This window comes from Rhinopithecus roxellana, chromosome 5 (genome assembly GCF_007565055.1).
Source record: "Rhinopithecus roxellana isolate Shanxi Qingling chromosome 5, ASM756505v1, whole genome shotgun sequence".
NCBI classification, from domain to species: Eukaryota; Metazoa; Chordata; class Mammalia; order Primates; family Cercopithecidae; genus Rhinopithecus; species Rhinopithecus roxellana.
In genome coordinates, this window is record NC_044553.1 from 82,809,279 (window position 1) to 82,822,161 (window position 12,883).

Genomic DNA, 12,883 nt, shown 5'->3' on the forward strand with positions numbered 1-12,883 from the left:
TCAGGCTCCTCCCAGTGCCAACACTCACTGATGATAAAAAGGAGGAGGAGGAGGAGGAAGATGACTGACAGATAGTGAGCTGCAGCTTTGTACCAGGCACGGCGCTGAGTACATTACCCTCATCTCACTGCTGTGTTGCAGCAGTGAGAAAAACACCTTTCTGATTTGAGCCAGAGGTTGGGAAGGGTGTATTTACTGTGGCTTATACTGGTCTCTCCTGACTGAGTCTTATAAGCAGTTGAGCAACGTGTCCATCATCGTGTGGAGAGACCACATCCAAGTATGCAGTGTATGTGACCATCAAGTGTGTGAATTCTCAGGGTTGCCCTGAACTTGTAGACAGGTCTGGTCTGGGGTGCCACATACAGGACCATCGACCAGTAGCTAGAGTTAGTGCTCTGGCTAGGAGGATACGGGCAAGACAGCCTTCACAGAGTGCATCCTGACAGAGGAAAAAGGGACAGTGCAGAGCGGGAGAGGGAGCAGCCATCTACAGGTGGCGTAGAAGAATAGAAGGACTTGGCCAGAGCGCCCCACCAAGACTTGACAAAAAATGACAAGAGAGACTTGTGTCCCATAAGTAGCACAGACACTTGCAGGAGTAGGCAGGCATGGAACCAAGGTAATGGCCCTTATCCTTATCAACTCATGAAAGGCACACAAAGTGGAATGTTGATCCAGATCCTAGGGTTGAGAGCTTGATTCGGCAGAGCTGCATGAAAAGATCAAGCTTCACCTATTTCCACCTGTGTAGTAGAAAAAGGCCTAACGCCACAGACCAGAAGGTCAGGGTGCCTGGGAAGTCTTCAGCCTCCTCGGTGGGCACAACCGTGGCCTTGCAGGTCATTCAGGAACTTGGGAGTAAATGGCCAGATGAACAGCCTGGCGATCTAGGTATTTTTTTGTTTTAGTTTTTGTTTGGTTTTTTAGTTTTTGGTTTTGTTGTTGTTTTGCTTTTTTTATTTTTTGGTGTTTTGTTGTTGTTGTTAATCTACAAGGAGGTTGGTGCTACCAGCTTCCCATCCCACTTGGATCCTTTTGGGGACCAGGAATAAGGATGGGCCTGGGGCCCCTTTTTTGTTGGCATCACAGCACCCCTGAAAAGATGCCCGGCCCCAGCGGAAATTACTTCTCAGCATCCTGACTAAAAATGTCCCCAGTCTTCCCCACCCCACAGAGGCTAAGCATAGCTCACGAATCTCCAGGTGGAGGAAGAAACAGGATAGATCTATTTTGCACTTTTCCTTGACTCTTGGTCCTACTGTCCTTGTGAATGCAGGGGAAGGCAGAAGGGGCCTGCAGCTTGCCCTGCAGTCAAGTGTGAGCTCAGACCTGCCCCTTCCCATGCCAGGCTGGTGATCTCTGCTGGAGGCAAGGTCAACCCCAAAGCTCCCAGTGAGGGATAAGTACCTCCCTGCAGGAACAAGTGCCTGCCTTATTTCTCTTCCCCAAATCCCCAAAGCCTGTACAGGCTTCAGCAAAGTGGTGGCTTTTAATAAGACCTTAACTGTTCTGGGGAAAAAATGCACTTACTGCTGGATGGAACTCCCACCAGGGCCCAAGCTGGACAGGAAGGAGACGGTTGCAGTTCTAACCCTTCAAGGAAGGTAGCCGAGGAGTAGGCAGAGCTCCAGGCCTGGAGTCAGAAAATCTAAGCATAATTCCCGCTCCGCCTTTCCAGTTGGGTGACCCCAGCAAGTCACTGAACTCTTGAGTCTGGGTCCACACTTGAGAAACAGGAACAAGAGTCACTGGGTTGTGGTATTACACACATATGACAGGGCCTGTATATGCAGCAGGCAATGTCTGGCACATGGTAAGCGTGCCGTGAACCACCTGTCCTCTTTTCTGAGCTGCAACAAAGGACCAGCCCTGGACGAGGAGGGGCCTGTGTGACCACATTCAGGGCGTAGACTCTGTCCCAAGAAAGCTTAACTAGAGAAAAGGCTGGAGGAGAGTTTTACAAGGGGAATTGTCTTCTGTTCACCTGCAAAGACAAGGGGGCAGAGTGTGGCACAAGGTATCTGGAGAAGGTTCTCAAAGGGGTGGTTAAGGAGGTCATTTCCAGGGACAACTGTGTGTCCAGAGAGGGAAAAAGGCAAAGAGGCTGGTCATGCAGGAGAAAACCTAGAGCCTCCACCCCTGCTGCCAATCCTTGTTCGGGAGTTCTCCAGCTCTGCAAACCAGACCTGCAGCCTCAGCCAGAACAGATACCCCACAAAACTGGGGCACAGACTGAAAAACTCCACTGGGAGTCTGCTCGCCATCTATGGCTACCTCTCAGTCTGGGGTCTTGTCTTCTGAATGATGGCAATGCACTCACTTTCAACAGCCTGAAGCCATGGAATAGGCTCCTCCCCCAGCCCTGCCCCCAAAGTTCTGCCAGCAACATTCCCTACATTCCAGTGAGAAGAAGGGAATGGCAGTCAGAGAGGGGCATCCCATGAGGGTGGAGGTAAGAGGAACAATTACAGAGAGTGCACAAACACTGTCAGCAAGGGAGTCCCCTCTCTAAGTGCAGTACCGCCCAGTGGCCACTTCCGGGTCCCCTCCTAGGTTCATCATTGGCAGCACCTCACTCAGATGTCCTTGGATGGAAGTGGAGAGCACCCAGGCCAGGGAAATGAACTCAGCTTTCTAGGAAGTAAAACCTTTTCATTAAAGGAAGCCACCCAAAGAAAGAGGCAACAGCCACCAAGGTTTATCCATTTTTATTTTTTATAAAACAAGCTACAAATAGTTTCCCTCTCTCCTTCACAAAGGAAAACCACACAACACTGCCTACACACATGATCCTGTGGGAGACAAGATGCCTGGGGAGATCTCGAAGATCCAAACATCTACAGGCAGGCACCGTCTCCACGTGCACATGCTTCCTCCAGGCCTGAAAGTGGGGCCAGGGTCTCATGCAAGGCCCACTCAGCTCCAGCAGGTTGAGTTCTCTCACTGGGGCTAACGGGAGAAGACTTCCTTCCCACCTTTCCACATTGGGATGGGGCCACCAGTCATTCCTGAGACAACCTCTAGGACTGTCTCCAGGACAGCAGGGACCTCCTTTAGCCCAAGACCCCATCAGATCCTGTCCCGAGAAAGTTCCTCCCACAGGGACAGTGGCTTGTGGTGCCAATGCCTTCCAGACCTGGAACGGGATACACTGTCTGCCAAGGTGGAGGTACTTATAGGGATGTTGGGTTGAAATACAAGATGAGGCCAGATTTGCAAGGGTGATCCGAGGAGGGCACCAGTCCAGGGCTACCCAACCTTCCTCACTGCCACCACAGCTGCTTATGGGAAGGGGCACTAAGGGTCACTTGCTGCTCTGCCTGAAGGCCACACGAATAGGCACAGCACCTGGGCAGAGGGAGCTGCGCCTCGGACCAGAAGGCTGGGCAGCCCATCCTGCAATCCCGGGAAGATGCCTGCGATGCCTGTGGAAAGCTGGGCCAGGATTTCCCCGTAGCCGGGTTATCACCCCGGCCCTTCTGAGGGAGGCAGAATAGGACACCCAACATCAGTTTTACTTCTGGAATTAGCTTAAAGCCTGGAAGCCCGTAAGAAAACTTGAAGGAACAGGAAGAACCTCAGTACTGGGTTTTTAAAAAACCAACAAAACAACTTTAGTGTTACCAACAAGGTGACTGGCACCTCCCCCAACCCACCCACCCAGGCCTGTGACAGTCACTGGGACAACAGCAGGAGATGGAGGAGAGGAGAGGTCATACCCAATCTGCCCCTAGCACTGAGACAGCTGCGTCTCTGGGAGCCTCACTGGTAGGTCTGCAGGGAGGTGAAGAGTTTCCCTGTTGGTGCCACATCCCTCAGTGTAGGCATTCTGTCCTGTCCCCTCCCCTGCTTAGATATTAAACACTTACTTTTTAAAAGGTCCTGTTGTGTGTCTTTTTCTTCTTTGCCTCCCCTCTTATGCTTTATACAGAGTAGATGCTAAGCATGGATGAAAACGTTTTGAGTGGCGTAATGCCAATTCTTTGTGGATAATTTGCTCAGAGGGTCAGTAAGATACTGGTGTATCCACCAACGCTGGGCCCTCTGGGGATCTGGAGAGCAGGAACGTATGGACTCTGTGAGAGTCGGTACCTGTGTGGGCTATCCATGGGATCTGGACTCCCTTCCTCTCCAAGGGCAGTTTCCATCTCTCCTTAGCCCAACCTCCCTGGACAAGGCCCAGAGACAAGTGACTTGTCAATTTTGACAACTAATGGCACGGGGCAATATAGTCCTCCCACCAGAAGAGAACTCGTGGAGTCCACAGTACGATTGCAGGACTCCCGTCTTTATACACAAAGGTCAGTCTCCAAACAGAAGTTTAGTAGGCCCAGGATAGATTCCTGGGTTTTAGAAAGCTGGACTATGTGTCCAGAGCGCCCACCACCCCCAGCAGGGAGAGGAAGAGAAATAAACAAACAGCAATGCCAATGCCTGTACAAAAGAACTGTACAATTTACATATATATTTATATACAGCACATAAATCTCTTTCTTCTCAGCCCCAACACCACCCTCCCCCACCCCCCCAAAACCCCTAAAAGTTGTCAGTAGCAGATCCAAAAACTTACAATAAGAGAGAGAATAAAGTCTTTCTTCCCTTTCCTTTTCCCACTGTGGTATTAGATATTGGTGTTTTAAAATGAAACCAAAAACACAACACGCAAATAAGAGTTATTAAAAGTGCAAACATGGTGGGCACCACTTATGTTACATGGGATGTGGCCAGGCCATGGGCAATGCTGAAGGTTAGGTGTCTGGTGGTCCATCCTGCCTCCCTGGACTCTCCACCTGCTCTTGGGCTTTCTGCTCCTTAGACCAGGCGTCCTACTGAGAGGAGGAAGGAGAATGCAAAAAACAAAAACATTGTGAGAAATCCAACTATGTCCATCAATTTCCCCACAAGTGCAGCTTCTCCACCTGCTGTCAGCTCTGAGGCTAGGTAGGGCACAGGTCACCTGGACTTGCAGATGAGCATCTTTTACCAGCCTGTCCTTTGCCACTTTGAGGTACCACCATGGCAACCGAAATAAGTCTGGCATTGGAGAGAACGAGGCTTTGTCTAGGAAGTGTGGGTTGCAGGGTGTGCACTCTGTTCAAATCACACTACTCTCACATGCCAGACTTTCAGCCTGGGGCTGGGGTGGAAACGGCAGGGGTTTGTTTACAGGTGGGGATGGCAGAATCCCCTGGGCACTGACCCAATATTTCTCCCGTGTCCTCAGCAAACAACTTGAAAATGGGAGCCTAAATCACCTGGCCAATCCCTCCACCCCTGGCGAGCCCAGAAAGGGGCAACTTACTGAGCGGGTTCATGCCTGCTCGTTCTCCCTGGGGGAAACTGTACCAAGGCTACCATCTGCAACAAACCAGGAACATGTGACACTGAGTGGCCTTGACCCAGAGAACTGGCACCTTCTCCCGTATCCTGGCTCCCTGTCCCCTCTGGCCCCCAGAATAAAGAGCAAACTTGGGAAAGAGCAAAGAGTTTGTTTGGCCCTGCTTTTTGCTCTGTGGGTGTCTATGGCCCAGGTGAACTTATTACTGGCCAACGCCTTCAGGCAATGTCCCTTTCCCATAAGGCCTGGCTCCTGCTGGGCACCTCTTTGCAATCCCTCAGCTATCCACTAAGAAGGGCTCTGGTGCTGATGCACCTGGGCAGAACCGTCCCAGGTCTTGGTTCCCCAAGTCACAGAATGTCGGAGGTAGAAGGAATCCAGCATTGGCTCGGAGCAGATGAGTGACTTACACAAAGTCCCAGGCTCATTCTGCTGACACCCACCTCTCCCCACGGGGGGCTGAGCCATTGTGGAAACTTCCATGCCTGCTCCAGCAGGACCTGGTTTCCTGTAGAGGAGCAGGGAGATGGGGCAAGCACATCAAGAGCTGGGCCCGCCCTGAGATGCTTAGGGCCACGTGACTCTGTGTACGCCCCTAAACCTCTCTGGATTGGTCTAGAACTTGGGAGCTAGAACCACAGCTGCACGGCTTCTGCTCTGCCTCCCTCACAGAATTGCCTGGAGGATCCACTGAATTCATGGAGGAGGAGAAAGGACTTTGAGGAGTGTACAGTGCTGCAGAACCCAAGCCCACCCACTGGTCATGTGAGCCACAGCTCCACATCCCCTGGGTTACGCCAATATTCCTTACAACTAGAGAAAGAGAGCGTGGACATGGGGTGGAGTGGGCGTGGGGTAGATACCGGGGTGGATAGCGGTTTATCCAATTTTACAGAGGAGGACACAAACTCTGAAAGAAGGTGACAGCCCCAAGGCAGGCAGGTTGGAAGTGGCAGAACCAGGCTGCTGACTTCAAATCCCACCTTTCCTCCGCTCCCTCCAGCAGCCGCTTCTCTCCTTGCTGAGTAGAAAAGTCAGCACATCTAAAAAGGAAGTGCACAGCACTCCTGCTCACCAGGCTGAGACGTGTGAAGCAAAATGGACAGCTAGCTGTAACCAGCTCTTCTTCATGGAGGCTCACGTGCTAATCCTGTTACTTAAGTCCTATCAGTTAATCCTCAGAACGACTTTATTTGAGAGTGATACAATTATCTCCATCTTAGGATGATGAAACTGAGGCTTGGAGATATGAAGCAACCCACCCAGGATGGCACAGCTTCCACGTGGCAAAGCGAATTCCAACCTAGCTAGCCACCTCCAGAATGATGCTCTGAGCCACCAGGGAGGATGAGAGAGAAGAAGCCTGAGCCCCAGGCAGGTGGCATCCTCAGACAAGGCAAAAGAAGAACTGATAGTTCTGAGAAAAGGAGGCACTAGACCCCACCCCACCTGCCTCACAGGGCGGTGACAATGATCCCAGTGAAGGTGCTTTATAAATTGGGAAAGTGAAGAAAGAGGCATGTTATCAGAGAATTCAGCTCTCAGCGAGGAGTCTGGTTGGTAAAATATCTGTGTTCAAGTGGAATTTCCAAAAATTCAGTCCCTTGGACCCAAAACTCTAGTGGTCCTCAAACTCTGCATCCTTCCCCCAGCCAGCTTCTGCCCTCACCTAGCATGCAAGCCCCTCAGAGCCCACCAGAGGGCACCGCACAACACGGGATGGATGACCAATGCATAGGCTCTGCTCCTGAGCCGCTGCACACCATCGACCACAGGGGCTTTTCTGCCACCCAACGGAGCAGAGGGATGGAGGGGGCAGTTCTGAAAGTCACGTCTTCACTCCCTGGACATGTTCCTCTACCGCTACCAATTTCTTTTGTGCCTTCGCTATGTACCAGGTATCGCGCTAAGTTCTTCACACGCATTATCTGGTTACATCCTCACCAAATCGTTGTGGTAGGTACTATCATCTCCACTTTGCAAATGGGGAAAAGGAGGCTTAGAGAGTTTAGGTAACTTGCCAAGGATTACAGATCCGGTAAGTGGCAGAGCTGGGATTAAAATCAAGCCAGGCCCATCTGACTTCAGGGCCTCTGCTCTTACTCCAGCCCCAACTTGTGCCAGTCATGGTATCCCACACGGCTCCTGGGCCTCTCAGTAGTGTCATCCCACAGGCACTGCCTGCCTGGAAACTGGGCTTCCCAGCTCAGGTTGTTGGTGGCACCCTCATCCCCTGCAACACCTCTACTCCTGCCCACACTGCCCCCAGGCTGGTCTGCTCCCCCACTTCCCCAGACTCCCCCACTGGCCACTCCCTTGGCTTCACCAGGCAACCAAGACTGGCCTGCTAACACAAGGCAACATCTTCAAACACACTGGGGTCCTTCTCCTGGAGGGGACAGCAGTCTGGCCCAGGAATCCTGAGGATGGACTAAGCTCCAGCAGTGGTGGTACCTCACATGTACCCTTGAGCAAACTGCTACCCCTCTCTGGGCTAACCTTAACTCCTAGACTGAAAAATTGACTAGAGGACCCATAGAGCCTTCTAGCTCTGGGCTACATGACTCCAGAGCAGTGTGTCCTGTGGTGTGTGTTGAAATGGAGAGTGGGGACACAGGAATCCTTTCTGCCTCTGCATAGGCTTTAAGTCTACTCAGCCTCCACTTCACCCCACCCCATTGATTAATCCTACATACCCTCTTCCTCTTATCTCAATGTTCTACTCTCCCTCACTCCATCACACACAAACACACACATATGCAGACACATGCACATACACAGACATATACACAATGCATGCACACATATGTACAGACATACACACATAGCCATACTTAAAGACATAAGTGTAGACCTCGTACAGACACGGACATGCACACTCAGGCCTACCCACGGAGACATGCACAAAGAGGCATGTGCATATACATGCAGAGACATGTCACAGACACGGGCTTTCTGGCCAGACTTTCAATCAGGCAGTGTGTTTAGGGGTGAACAGTAATTCCAAAGCTCTCTGGTCTCCACAGTCCTACCTTTGCAGTGGGGGGTTCAAGAGGGTGCATTGGGCCAAGAAGAATGACAGTTGCACTCCAAAGCACCGTAGGGGCCTCTGTGGGCAAAGCTATGAGAATAACTGAAACTAACACTTGTCCGCAGCTGAGTCTGGGTTGAGGAGGAACATCCAGGTGATCAGGGATCCCTAAATCTATATTTTACTTCACAGTGTTCTCTGGATACTTCTGTCAGGTCCTGTATGTCAGCTGGAAAGGCTTCAGAGGAAGGCTAGGAGGGGTCCCTGAGCTCAGTGAACCTGAGCTCACCACACTCAGCCATTGCTTGGCTTCTGTGTGCTGTGCAGACCAGAACTACCAGCCCAGGAAGGGGGCCGAAGGCAGGGTCAGTACAGAGCATCATCGCTCAGCCCAGGAGTGCCCCTGGTATATCTGGGGTCTACATTAACACTGGATGATCTTTTCCTAATATTGGCCATCTGCCTGTGCTCTGCGAAAGGACCACAAACTCCAAGTGTGTCAGAGCATAATGTCACTGGAAGGGGTAACCCCCTCATCCATTCATTCCTTCACTTATTCATTCATTTAACAAGGACTTAATGAACTACCAGGTGCCATGTACTGTGCTAGAGGTTAGGAATTGAGAGAGAGAATCCTTTGGCTTCAAGGGGTAATCGGAAGAGTAAACTGCAACACAGTGTGGTAAGTGCTACTGAGAGAGGCAATCATCTTATGAAGAAGAATAGTAATATTGAACTTCTATTGAGTTATACTTCAATTTCTCAGGCACTATAGGAAATGCTTTCACTCACTGTCCATTTTATCAGCACAACAGTCCTACGAGATAGACTCTAGCATTATTCCCATTAAGCAGGTGAAGAAACTGAAATGCAGAATGGTTCAGTAATTTGTACTGAACTGAAATCCAAAATGCTCCAAAATCCAAAACCTTTTAAGTGCTGACATGATGTTCAAAGGAAATGCTCACTGGAGCATATCGTACTTCAAATTTTGTGGATTTGGGATGCTCAACCAGTAAGTGCAATGCAAATTTTACAAAATCTCAAAAAGTTCTAAACACTTCTGGTCCCAAGCATTTCGGATAAGGGACACTCAAGCCGCATGTGGTGAAAGAGCGAGACCGGGGCAGAGGCAGGGTTTGAACCATAACATTGCTGAGTCCTGGAGACTCAGAGTACTATGGGAACAGAGAAGCATCCGTATCAGACAGCCATGCCCAGAGTGATGAAGTCACACACCAGTAAGCCTCAGAACCAAGGCCAGAAACCGGCCATGGAGAAGGTGGGTCCCAAGCCCTGGTTCCTATAGGAACCCATCCATTTCCCATGCTACTCTTTGGGTTTACTCTGACAACTGAGGAACAAGGAAAATGCCTTTTTGTCTTCTGCTAAACTCTTTCCCTAGGAAATCTCAGCTTTTCCAAAGCTTCCATTTCAGATAAGTCAGCATCACCTAAATCTGCATCTTCAAACCCTTCACAGGCATTACAGAGTCACTCATCCTTCACATGCATCCAACTCAACGTGTCCAAACCATACTTGGGCTCCCTCTACATCCCTCTACACCTAACCTGCTCTTCCTTCCATGTTGCCCATCTCAGTAAGCAGCCCTGCCTGCAGCTGAACAAACCTACCTCTGCCCCATAAACCAGCTTGATCTCCAATCACCCACTTCTCTCCATCCCCCTTACCCTGCTGCATTTTCATAACTTGGCCCTCCATCACACTAGCCTGGACTGTGCCACGCCTCCTATTGGGTGACCCTGTCTTGCTCATTTCCAATACATGTCCCACCCTGAAACCAGAATAATTTTTTAAGAAAAACCAATACTATCAATTATCTGATTGAACCCCTTCAACAGCTTTCCACTACCCTTATAAAGTCTAAACTCTTTCACCTGAATTTAAAAACTCTCCAACTTCACCTTGCTTCTTGTCACCATCCCTGCTCTTCCTATCACTGTTAAAATATTCATTTCGGTCACACAAACATCCTTCAGCTCATTGAAAACTGTTTCCTTGCCTCCAGAGCTTCACTCCTCGTTTGCCTCGGCTTAGAACACTCTTCCCACTCCTGACTTCTCTGCTTGGCCATCTCCTACTCATGTTTCCAGTAATGGGTTAGACCATGGGTTGGCAAATTTATCTGCAAGAGACTAGATAGTAAATATTTTAGGCTTTGTGGGCCATGTACAGTCCCTGTTATATATTCTTCTTTCAAAAAAACGTATAGCTCTTTACAAATGCAAAAATCATTCTTAGTTCACAGGCTGTACAAAAACAGGCCACAGACTAGATTGAGCATTTAGGCCATTGTTTGCTGAGCCCTGGTTTAGGCATTGCTTCCTTCACAAATTTTTCCAAGGCTGTCTGTCCCTTAGTGTCTTGGGTGCTCCTATATATGTTGCTACAATGCTCTGCACTTGCCCTGCTGTGACAGAGCTTATTAGTGCTCACTAGAATTCACGCTGTCCTCTTCCTGGGTTCCCTTCCCTAGTGACTGAGTTCCGGCCAACGAATTATGAACAGGAATGTGTGTCATTTCCAGGGCTGGCCCATACAACTCCCTCACACGCACCGCTTCACGTCTACTCCATCTGGTTGACTGAGGATGGAGATGATCCCCAGAGTAACCTCGGAAACCACATGATGAAGACGGCAGAGTCACTCTCAGCCTGGATGCCAGAGTGAGTGCACAGAGCAATCCCTGCCCCACTCCTTCCCCTACACACACACACACACACACACACACACACACACACACTACAACCTGCGACCATGCTGAACTATTACATGGGAAAGAAAAATTTTCCACTGTGTCGGACAATGATGTATGGATCTACTTGTGACTGTAGCCTGGCCCACCCTAGCACACTCTCACAGCACTTAATCACACAATCACAGCTCATGTGAGTGCTTATTTAAGCTCTGTTTTCTGTGCAAGAATAGGGACCTTATCAGTCAATTCCACCATTGTCTCAAACATCTAGCATGAAGCATAGCACACTCCCAGCAAATAATTGTTGAACAGAGGAGTACCTGGGATCTCATTTATCAGAGAGCCCTTGGTCCCATGCCTGGGTGGGGGCAAGTATTGAAAGGCCAGGAGCACAGGGGAGAGCACTCACCTTCTTTGCTAACACCCAGGCAGCCCTTCAGCTCGGGCAGTGAAATGACCTTGTCTTTGTTCAGGTCACAGTAGTCGGTGAAACGCCGGGCACATTTCTTGGGCTTGGCTTTCTTCTTCACATAGCGCTTGAAGGGCTTCATCTCCCGCTTGTTAATGTCGTTGCTGCTATTGCTGTCCAGCTGGCTGAAATACCAGTGCACCACCCGCTCCTCCAGGGTGTGGCTGGGGTCGGGCTCTGAGAACCTGGGCCATGGACAAACACCCCCACCCCAGAGACCACCACTCAGGATCTTGCAGGAAGCATCAGCCCTGGTACGACTGCCCCCGAGAAAGTCAGGTAGAAATGGCTCCTCCAAGCCGAAGTCCACCCAGAGCGGCTCAGCCTGTGATGGTATCAAGCCATCCTCTCCGACTCAAATCCCAAGATAGGACCATTCTTTTCTCAGGGCTCCCCAAGTAGGTAATCCTTATTACACAAACATGCCTCACCTTCTACCAAAGCCAAAAATGTTCTTGTACACAATGGGTGCTCAAGACAAATTGGCTTGATCTAATTCGCTGAATAAACCAGAGCTGGAATCCAAACTGTCCTTCCCCTTGCCTAGCACTCACTGCAGACCAGCTGCTCATCACACGTAAACATGTGCCCTGGGGTGGATGTAACTGTAGGGAAGGGGCTGTGAGCACCCACTGTACACCCAGTGCCAGTCCAGGGCCTGGAGGGTGCACCCCTGGCCTCAGGTGGCTCACTGTCTCTAGTAGACAGAGCCAAAAAGGTGAAAACAGTCATGACAACTAAATGTGGGGTGTGAGGTTCATGGGATCCTCATGGTCCATCACTGCTGGACACCCCGTGCAGTGGGAACTGAGAGAAGAAAGCAACTGGGACAGACACAAACAAAAGTTCTAAAACTGGAAAAGCCTGGACCTACTGGGGATGAGTCTCTCTAGCTGCAAGTTTTAGTCAGGGGGTCTGGGGTGGACCCAGGAAACCACATATTCACCAGCATCACCAGGTGATTCTGCTGAGAAACGCTGGACTGGAGTCACCAAGAACACTTCCTGGTGTCCAGATGCAGAGTCACAAGCACGTCTAACACAGCCCCTCATCAGGTTACAAGACCAACATCTACATCTACATGTGTAACTGCATGCAATGGCCTACCTATCTATGTTATTTACTTAACTGTGTCCTATTTTCTCCCCAAAAGGAGTCAGGGTGATAACTACTATTTACAATTTTTAAAGCCAACAATGGGTCTATGATAGAGGGGCTTCCTGGGATCACTAACCAGGAGAATGGAAGCCCATGAGCCCCATGGCTCCTGTTCCCAGAGTTTGACATTGAGTGTATGTGATCTAGTGTATGTGATCAGATGCA

At 50.1% G+C, this 12,883-nt stretch overlaps 1 protein-coding gene across 7 annotated transcripts in view; it reads right to left on the reverse strand.

Moving 5' to 3' along the window:
- Positions 1-2,695: 2,695 nt before the first annotated feature.
- The window catches only part of SMOC1 (SPARC related modular calcium binding 1), a 156,978-nt gene continuing 146,790 nt past the window's right edge, over positions 2,696-12,883 (reverse strand). For 2 of the 7 annotated variants that reach the window (XM_010359750.2, XM_010359748.2), the window contains exons 11-13: positions 11,501-11,745; positions 5,306-5,361; positions 2,696-4,832 (exon numbers count right to left, since the gene is read on the reverse strand). In XM_010359750.2, coding sequence (XP_010358052.1) covers positions 5,315-5,361; positions 11,501-11,745 — 292 coding nt within the window. In that variant the 3' untranslated portion in view covers positions 2,696-4,832; positions 5,306-5,314. The remainder of the gene's footprint in view (positions 4,833-5,305; positions 5,362-11,500; positions 11,746-12,883) is intronic. The other 5 variants (XM_010359752.2, XM_030931220.1, XM_010359751.2 and 2 more) reach the window with 3 other exon arrangements.